The following is a 10,444-nucleotide window of genomic DNA, read 5'->3' as shown; positions in this document are numbered from 1 at the left end:
TCATAATCAGGGCTGTGAAGCAACACATTGTATGATGACTATGTTCTAGTGAAAGGAACATGGGTCAGATATGTGAGCATGGCAACATTTGAGATGACCTGTCACCTTCAGGGGCCAAAGAGTTAAAAAACACAACATGAATGATGAAAAAAATTTAAATATATCAGAGAACCCCTGGACAGTTTTACGTAACTATAATGTGAACTAGAGCTGATAAACATATTATTTGATCTGCTGATTCCAGGTCTTCAAATATGATTTTCAATGTTTTATAAAATTGTAAATTACAGGGTTTTGAACTGTTGGTCAACAAAACAAGATAGTGTATATGAAAACAACACAAGTCCTGTGTTGGTTTTTTATCCATGTAATATAATAAACACTCAATTTATGGATGGGAAAACCTATATATGATCTGATAATAAAAATAAAAGTTAGAGCCCTAATAAATATATTTGTCATCTATAAAATAATTATAGCTGGTAATCTATAATTATTTTCCCTTTATTCTGTAAAGCTGTGTTACTGATCTAACAAACCCAACACAACCCCAAAATTAATTGGGGCCTGGGTTAACGTCAGTCTGTGACATGAAATAAGAACTTTTTCTCTTAAATTTGCTCTTAAATGTGTTAGTTGTTCTATGTGCAAAAAGACTATATTCAAATACCTGGAAATATAAGGCCTCACAGTGCTGCTAGCATGGCTAAAGACTCTTCTTATTGTTGTTTAGTTTTAGTAGACAATGACGAATAAAAACATTTTGATTCCTCGGTTATAACATTTAATTGTTAAGTGATACAATATGCTAAAATGCATACAGAGTTGAATCTGCCATTGTGATGAAACTGTGGGCACAACATTTGGCTTCCCTGTTACTGGTGCCAGAAATGAACAGTAATGGTGAGAGAATGCAGCCTTGAGGATAAGTTCATCAGATACAGACAGGTTCATGACTCAGGGTTTAGCATGATTTTCCATGAAGCAGTGACACAGTTAAGTTTACAGATTCACTGAGTGGGTGAATTCTGATTCACTTTGTAACATTTTCTTTCTCAGATCAACAGAACATGGGACTGAACTGAACAGATCACTGGCAGCACAACGGGACAAAGCTTTGTGAGCATTTGCTGTTACCATCCATAAGGGGAGCGTACCTTCAAACCCCTGGAGACCACACGTGGCTGGTCTACAATCAACTGAACCACCACCACAGACCTCACCAAACAACCTATTCAGGAGGAGATGGAGAACTGACTGAAGACAAACAGGTGACAGAAGGCAGCTCCTCCCACTCGGTCTGCCAGCAGCCATGGCAGGGCTCAAACGTCACCATGATGGGAAGATTGCCGGGCTGTACGATCTGGACAAGACGCTGGGACGTGGGCACTTTGCTGTGGTCAGACTGGCCCGGCATGTATTCACTGGCGAGAAGGTATGCTTTTCCATGTCTGTACATGCCTCTGCACTGCTTTGATGCCAGTGATGGAAATTCCTGATATCTAACTCACCAGTGTCAACACACTGTAGAATAGCTGAGCCTCACCCTAGAGACAGACATTTGAGAGAGCTGATTTGCCAATACATAGTGTTGATCTTGGCTTTGTGACTGTTTTAGCATCACATGATGGTCTTACTGTTGTTTCTAGAAGCATTTGCAAGCTGGCAAAGCAAAGCATTAATACTTGTAATGTTTCTCTTTATAATCAGAATATCTATAACTAATGGCACTACACATGAGTCAGCAGCTTCAGTCTAAAAGTATCATCAACCTTTATGTCAGTGTCACCTCTGGTAGTTATAGTTAGTATAGTTTGGGTCAAATGTCTCTCATCAACTCTGTTTTTCTCCCAGGTTGCAGTAAAGGTGATAGATAAGACTAAGCTGGACCCAGTGGCGCGGGGTCACCTGTTCCAGGAGGTGCGATGTATGAAGATGGTGCAGCACCCCAATGTCGTGCGCCTCTATGAGGTCATCGACACGGCCACCAAGCTCTACCTCATCCTGGAGCTGGGAGACGGAGGGGATATGTATGACTGCATCATGAAGCATGACGGAGGCCTCAGTGAAGACGTAAGTAGGCAATAGAGTGGTTGTTTGGTTAAATCAAATGTAGGTTCATCCAACCTGCAGACAGGTCCTTGACCTGTAAGGTTTCTACAGTCTCCAGGAGTGCTATTTTATAGCCACACATGACCATGGACTTGCCTCGAGATGACCCAAGAGACAAGAGGTCAAGGACATATCATACCAGTATGAATTCTTGTGGGAATGGATGAGATTGACTGAAGATAAAGTGTGGAAATGAAGGACAATTCAAAGAGAGTTAGAAGCTCACTAATGCACTGCACATACTGATTCTTTAAAGATAAAAAAATTCAAGACATCAGGAGGCAACTGTGTAACACTGAAGGTTGTAACATGGCAGGTTAAGGAGGGTAAAAGGGATGAGATGTTGTCAAACTCTGCTTTATTGGCCTTTTATGTCCACTTACTGCTACACAGTGAGGGAGCCACTAAACAAGTGGACGTTGTTTTTATGGCCACTTGGGGATAAAAGAAACCAGCTGTGAATGCAACATTGACTTATTATCCCTTTTTAAGTTGACATGGTAAATTTGTCCAGCAGTTACAGAGCAACATTAGTATTAATTTGATGTTGTGTTTGTGACCAACTGGCCAATCTACATCCAATAGTCGCTTAATTTTAGCTAGTTTTTGGTCAACTCCTGATAAAATGACCGGTTTAGCCACTAAATGATCCACCTTGTTCTCTAGCTGGTTTCTGTGTCTGTCTGCTGTTTGGTGCTGGGAAGGTGATGTACAGTGGATTTATAGAGCTTTTGTGCTGAATACAGCACCATGCTGTGGCTGAAAATGACACCAAGATACTTTAGTATAGCTTGATATCCTTTCTGCTTCTCTGTCTCTAGGTGGCCAAGTGTTACTTTGCCCAAATTGTCCACGCCATCTCCTACTGTCACCAGCTGCACGTGGTGCACAGGGATCTGAAGCCAGAAAACGTAGTGTTCTTCGAGAAGCAGGGTGTTGTCAAGCTCACTGACTTTGGATTTAGCAACCGGTTTCACCCCGGGAAAAAACTCACCACCTCCTGCGGCTCACTGGCCTATTCTGCTCCTGAAATACTGCTGGGGGAGGAGTATGACGCTCCCGCTGTGGGTAAGTCAGAAGAACTAATGGCCACTGAGTTCTGGGTTTCACAGTGGGCCAATATCTGTGCTGATCTATATGCAAAGTTAGGTAACTGTTACAGTCTGTAGTCTGGTGTGTATTCCCAGAACATTGTACATGCTGTCCTCTGGTGTAGTGTATATTAGCCTAGTTAAAAGATACTTTCACATTCACACAATCTCTGCTGTTATGACCTACTGATGACTGCATGCACTTTGACCGTACTGTATGACCTATGTACTTTGGATGGACCCAGCAGGCAACTTAGCTCACTGGCAGTTTTATCAGGCAGCTGACAGAACGCAGGGAGCTGCTCGGAGTACACAGTGTGTCCACTTACTAGACAATATGTTAATCCACAGCAATGCAGTTGTACACCTGTGAGTTATTATTGTCTGAGGTTTACTTGCACTGACAGTCATGGACTCTCTGTGTGTAATAAAATCTGCTATCAGATCAGGCTGAAATTGGTTTCCTCAGCTTTCACAGCAGTGTCTTCTTCGGTGGTTACAGCACACACACACACACACACACACACACATTCTAGTGCCCTCATTGTCATTGTCAACCCTCCCACCATTCTTTTCCAATCCTTGCTGAGCCACAGCTTAGATATTAAATTAAAATGTCATGGAAATGAAATGAAACAGAAGCAGACTGTGGGGGAACGGGGGAAGGGGAAGCGTTAAAAGGTAAAGAGACAGAGCGAGAGTCAGCAGTAGTCCTGTCTACCCAGAGGCCCCTGCATCAGAACAAGGGAGGAAAAAATACAGGAGCAAGAGAGAAGCAGTTTCTGTTTTCTGACAGAGTGGATTTGCAGTGGCTATTTTCTTCTGTCTGCCTTCACCACTTCTCCCTGTCTTTTGTTCGAGGCAGAGGAGCTGCTCCCAAACAGTGGAAGTGCAGTAATAATAGCCCCTGTTATTTAACCATTTTAGTGTTTTTGTATGATGCTTTGAGTAGCTGGATGTGTGAGGTCAGCTGTCGTGTGAAAGCCTGTCGGAGCACTTGACCCAAATAACAAATCACATGTTTATGAACATTTTCAGTGCATGTGTGTGTGTTTGTATGTACTCTGCAGTGTTCATATTGCCTGTGCATCACTGTTCATTCAGCTGAGATGATGATATTTTGATTGTGGGAATTATCCACCCAGCCAGGATATAATATTGTGTGATTTTATCAGCAGTGCAGTGTGATGTGGGACAGGCTGAATGGAGGCCAGCAGTCCTTGCTTTCAGGGCTTTGAGGTTATCTGGCCTGGGATTACATTGCCACCAAGGCACCTGCTGACAGTCTGTAGGGTGCTGAGTTTTGCTGGTGGTGTGCCAGATGGCGGCCTGCCCAGTTTGTTGCAGACATAAAGAGGCTGCCCTCGTTTTACTCTGTCTAGTTGGGTCTCTTTTGAGGAAATGCTGAAAATAATTTGAGATGATCCAGAAACTCCTGTAGAGAATGTTGCACCAGTAGTCAGCCCTACAGAAGGAGCCAATTAGCAGGAATAGAACACTCCAAACTGCAAAAAAAAGCTTTATTTATTAATCCAAGGTGTCAAGCTCCTTTCCCAGCAGACAAATCTGACTTCTTCATCACTCTCTCACATGCTTAGGTATCAGGACTTCAGCTGCAGTTCATCTGTTAATTTTCCAAGTTGGAAAGATGCCTTCTTTAAATTCCTTCAGACAGTCCAAAAGATATTTAGTCGACTTTGTTAAAAGACAAAGAAAACCAGCACATTTTTATATTTGAGATGTCAAAACAGGTGAATGATTTCCTTTTGTTAAAATTACTGGTCAATATCCTGAAACTGCAGCACATGTTTATGGTATTTTAATGGACCAGTGATCAGTCTGACGTTCACAATTGAGAGTCTGATGGATAGAAATAAAGGTGTAAAGACAAAACAGTACATGAATAAAACCAATTATGAGGACAGAATAGTCTAACAAAAATCGCAAAATGTTATTTTTATGCCAACATTTTGGAAGAAATTGCAGATTTAGCATAGTACAAATGTGTTTGTACATTTTAGGGAGCAGATGATGATGTTATGCAGTGTGTGGGCTCCCTCCTTTTTGCTTCCAGTAAATGGAAATCTATATATAGTGGTTCCTCTTCAAAAAGCTCAAGCTGTACTTTAAAAAATTAACTTCCCTAATAGCAATTAAAAAGAACATATCCTAGGCACATGCATATTTGTGCATAATGAACATGCACAAGTGGAAATATTTTTTTAGAAACAAAGTTGTATAATGACCAGCGGGACAGGATCCTGAAGTTAGTCCATTTAACCTGGGGGTTTAAAGAGTCCAGACCCAGGGAATGGTTGATGGTTATCTGAGGGAAGCAGTTGTTGTTAAAATGCACTGTAAGGCAGCAAAAAGGGATGTTTACACTCCCAGCTGTCACCACTAAGTAGTTGCCGTCATTAACACAAGTGATACTAATGTGCGCTGACATGGTGTTATCCAGAGATCTGTCAGCCATCTGGTTTATAAATAAAGTTATGGAGGAAGGAAGTTTGGCGGACCACTGACGCAAATAATGAGGGAGCAGGGTCACAGTTGCTAGGATACGTTGGCTAGGGGTAAGATGGTGGTGGGGATTGCAGCAGCGATTGCTACCTTCAGTATGAGATGCTTCTTCATAGCCTCAGAGAAATAAATGCTCACCACCCACAGTAAACTGGCATGTTTGCTTTACCAGATTGAAATTTCCAGCGTATCCTGGCAAAGTGAAGTGATGGGGAAAAACAGGAAGACATAACACCAGGGATGATAAACCCAAGGAAGACATAACACCAGGGATGATAAATCCACTCAGGCTCAGTTTGCCACCTTTTTAGAGGATTACACTTTAGGATAAGGATAATAAGGATAATCACCTTTATTGGCCAAGTATGTTACACACAAGGAATTTGTTTTTCGCTACAGAACCGGAATTAATTTAATTTGTATCTTTAATATACCAAACTGAAATTGCACGAGTACACTTATAATACCTGATACTACGGCTGTTCTGCCTGTTTCTGATCTGTTCCTAATCTTTAGAAGTATAACTGGGTAACTGGCCTTTGCAACCTCCATGGCAGCATCAGTATTTAAATTAATATTATAGCCTACAAAACGCACAGTTATGTTTTGGATTAAATACTGATCTCTGCAAAGTGTAGTGCAGAACAACAGATCATTCGGGGAGCATTAATTGCAACTTTTAAAATAAACAAATAACCAGTGACGATAACATAAAATAGGTTGCTTTTGGTGACCAAACACAGAATAATTATCACTCAGCTCTGCAGTTCACCTCAGCTCTATATGCAGCAGTTTAGCATCTTTATCTCAGTGTTTTGGTTTTACAGCCTTGGAGGTTTAGTTCATTCTTATCAGTCTGACCAACCCTCAGCTGGAGGCAGCTTTTTTTTAAGCAAAAAAAAAAAAAAATCTACCTATAGCAGAATTACACCATTTGCTAAATCATTAAGCATCAGATGGACAAAGTTAGCAACTAGCTGGTGAAAATAGTGCAGCTCTTAGTTACTAGCTAGATATTTTTCTCAGGAGTTGTTACAGACTTAAAACAGGAGGGTGAATACTGGATTTAAGTTCTCCAGTTGGCCAAAAAAATGACAATTAATGCTATTGTTGGTCTGTGTCTGCTGAATGTGATGTTTACCACACCTATCATTCATCAACATTGTGTTTACAGCTTGTTTCGCTTTTACTTGGTGCATTACTTAAAACCACTGTCAGATGCTAGCTGGTGTCGTAAGCTTCTGTAAAGAGACGTACAGTATTTCCAAATAAATGATGTGTGTTATGAGACAGTACTTTCCTCACTTTCATTGTTTACTTAGAAGGAGTAGAATGAGGAGGACATGAATAAATGAAACCTCAACCACATGCTTTGGAAATGTAAGCAAAGTGTTTACTAACTGACATTCAAAGACACTACCTATGATAATGCACTCCTAGACAGTGGCTAAAGATCAGTTGTGGCTGTTGGGATTAGCTAACAGCCCCAAATCACATTTAACGGGTAATGTATGTATACACTCCTATTTACGTAGCACATTTTCATGCAAAAAGGTAATTGAAAGTGCTTTACACAGAGCAGAAGAGACATTCTGTATATCTGCTGACTCCTGCGAATACTCAAGGAGAAGAAGCAAAAAAGCACACACTCTGGTTGGTCTTTTGCATTAAGTGAATGTACTCTATTTAGCCTGGGCCCAAGAAACTGACTCTACTTATGAGAAGCATCAAAATCTTGTATTTTAACTGATTTAGCAGTTTCATAGACACATTTCATCTAGTTCTACAACAACCTTCTATTTCATTTTCCTATGTCACTTTATGTCACTTCATATTTCATTGCTTGTATAGCCCAAGCTCTTGCCCTAATGAAAAAGGGGTCAACATACTGATTAGGAAACTGTGTGCCTTTACACTGGTGCCTTTCTGCTTATAGTCATGACTGTAGAATATGTGTCAGTGGAGCATCCTGCTGACCAGAACACCAGCGAAAGCCCGGAGCAAAAACTTGCTCTCTTAAAATGTCTGATCGGACCAAGACTACTGTTCTATAAAATTAGCATTTGTATAAAGCTTTGAGGGATGAACACTTTATCCCACTTGCCAAGGACTGTGTGGTTGGGTGGGAGTGCATACACCAGTGTTTATGTATGGGCACAGTGCTGGCAGCAGGCAGCAGTGCAGAGCCTCCTCCTTAGTTAGACAGATGTGTCCGTAGCTAACATGTATTTATGAAAATGACTCTAATATGATTCATGCCTCAATTGAATTGGGGGGCAGGCAGCTCTTGTTTGTGTTTTCTATCTAGGTCACTAAGCAGAAAGGCGATATATTCATTACTTTGTTGTCTGTCAGCTTTGTTTTTATCATTTATGTGGCTCACACTTTATTCTCATATCTGCACACAAGGATTTCCTATTCTGGTATGAACAGACTGCATTCTCCCTGTGTTTCTACAGATATCTGGAGTCTGGGGGTGATCCTGTTCATGCTGGTTTGTGGTCAGCCCCCCTTCCAGGAGGCTAACGACAGCGAGACTCTTACTATGATCATGGACTGTAAATACACAGTGCCTCCACACATCTCCCATGCATGCAGAGAGTGAGTAACGCACACGCATACATCCCTACACAGATGGACGTGCACTCTGCAGGTGCTGCATATCTCATGTTTATAGATGTGTGAAGAAAAGAGAGTGGAGAAAAAGGAGCGGCCCCTCTTCTGCTGCTCCTCAATGTCCTGCTTTCACTCGGTGCTGCAGTCAGCTGCTCCACCAGAGACGCAGTGCTGCTTAAGAGTATCTGGTATACCCTTTAAAAACAGCCGTCTATTTTTAGCGGGTTTATTTTGTGAGGGTTTAACTGCGTGTTAAATCAGAACAGGCTGAAATAGGTGCTGAATATGTTTCTGCAGTTTTGCAAGCTTTTGCACATTACTTCATTAGGCTATGTTGACATACCTCAAATATTGCCACATATCCGGGTTTATGCATTGTTAGATTGCACATATTAAATAAATTGCTCTCTCATGTGGCCAGAAGGAAGGAGCATGTCTTCTTTTGTGTGAATGATCTTAGCTAGTTAAGTTTATTTAATGTAGCCAGAATGTAAAAACAAACATGGAGTAGCTTGTTTGATGGTGTCCATATCTGAATAGTACTGTACTCTCCCAGGTAGGGTTGAACCATTCTGAATTTTTCAAGGCAAGTACTAATTGCAGTATTTTTTTATTTGAGCTGTCGAGATGACATTTTGCGCTTTATAGTTAATCAGTCCTCATGTCAGCAGAATTTTTGATCAATCAGACAATATGTTAACCAATGAACTGCATCTTTTTCCTTTTTGCTGGCGGTATAAGGCACTGAATAGATATCATTTGATTATAATTATGATTAGTTATAACTTGAGTTTTACTTTCTAAGTTTTAGCCATTTCCCATGCAGCATAATGTTACTTCAGGCAGAGTAATGAAGTCAAACATGTATCACCTGCTTGGAATCAGCTGCTCTACAATCATTGGCTTCCCCATCAGTTGTGGGGCTACCAGCTGAGCAGTGACGCCCACTGCTATTAGTGCAGGTGTACAGCATGTCGTAATAGTTCTGGTTTGTTGCAGCTTGGGTTTTATTTCCTTTTTGTAGCCATTTTTGCCGTTATACCTATCAGTTATAATAATATTGTATTAAGCGATGGGTATGGACTACAGTTTGGGATGAGTATTCAAATGATCAGTCAGGTTGTAAAGGAGCTGGTAGTTTAGTAAGTTTATCTGAACCACTTTATCAGAACATAAAATTTAAAGTGAGCATATCAAAATGTTGATAATAGTGGTATACTTACAACTAGCATTGCTTTCGTCAATGAAAATTATGACTAAATATCGTCGTCAGCGAACCTTTATCGCATGACGACAACAAGACGAGATGCAACGAAAATGCTGGTCATGTGACGATGACTATAATTAAATGTATAACGCAATATTGTTGACGATAAAAAAAAACGAGACGAAATGACATTTCATTTCGTCTCGTTTAGTCGTGATATTATTATTATTTTGCAGTATTTCTGTTTCCTGAGTCTCGCTTCAGGGGCTGCATCAGGTCGCATCAGACGTAGGTGATGTTACTTCCTTAAGCCCCACTTGCGGCATAATTTAGAAGATGACAACAAACAAAGTTAAGTCTGACACAGAGAAAGGGATCGATGGCTCGTCTTTGGGAGAAAAAGAAGAAACGACATTTGGAAAAACTTTAATTACATAGAAGTGGAAAAGAAAATGGAATTTGTTGAGGAAAAAGATGGGGAGAAATGTGGCCACCAAATCACACAAAATGTATATTGGATGTATTCTTGAGTCTATAAGGTAACAATAATATAATAAGATAACCTTGTTTGAAATGGGTTTAACTAAAAGAAAATTTTGGTTTCATTTATACTACTAGGTACTTATAGTATATTGACTGGGTTAAATAGAATTGTATTAGTAAAAAGACACTAAAATACAATTTTCATTGACTAAAACTAGACTAAAAAGAGTATGAATGTGACTAAACTAATAAAAACTAAAATGACAGCTTCACACAAAGACTAGACTAAAACTAAAGTCCAACAGGCACAGGAACAGGGGCGGCATCGGAGGCGGCGTTGGCGGCCCGGCCGACCCACTCGGTGGCAGGGCCAGGAATGGAGGCGGCATTGGTGGCCCGGCCGACCCGCTCG

At 40.7% G+C, this 10,444-nt stretch overlaps 1 protein-coding gene across 2 annotated transcripts in view; it reads left to right on the top strand.

Moving 5' to 3' along the window:
* The window catches only part of LOC109951671 (SNF-related serine/threonine-protein kinase-like), a 22,994-nt gene that overhangs the window by 3,510 nt on the left and 9,040 nt on the right, over positions 1-10,444 (top strand). For both annotated transcript variants that reach the window (XM_020586292.1, XM_020586291.1), the window contains exons 2-5: positions 1,060-1,435; positions 1,855-2,073; positions 2,934-3,180; positions 8,186-8,327. In XM_020586292.1, the coding sequence (XP_020441948.1) occupies positions 1,313-1,435; positions 1,855-2,073; positions 2,934-3,180; positions 8,186-8,327 (731 nt within the window). In that variant the 5' untranslated portion in view covers positions 1,060-1,312. The remainder of the gene's footprint in view (positions 1-1,059; positions 1,436-1,854; positions 2,074-2,933; positions 3,181-8,185; positions 8,328-10,444) is intronic.

The sequence above is a fragment of the Monopterus albus genome, unplaced genomic scaffold (assembly GCF_001952655.1).
Source record: "Monopterus albus unplaced genomic scaffold, M_albus_1.0 scaffold402.1, whole genome shotgun sequence".
Classification (NCBI taxonomy): Eukaryota; Metazoa; Chordata; class Actinopteri; order Synbranchiformes; family Synbranchidae; genus Monopterus; species Monopterus albus.
The sequence above is the reverse complement of the archived record's forward strand: the minus strand, read 5'-3'. Positions and strand labels throughout refer to the sequence as shown.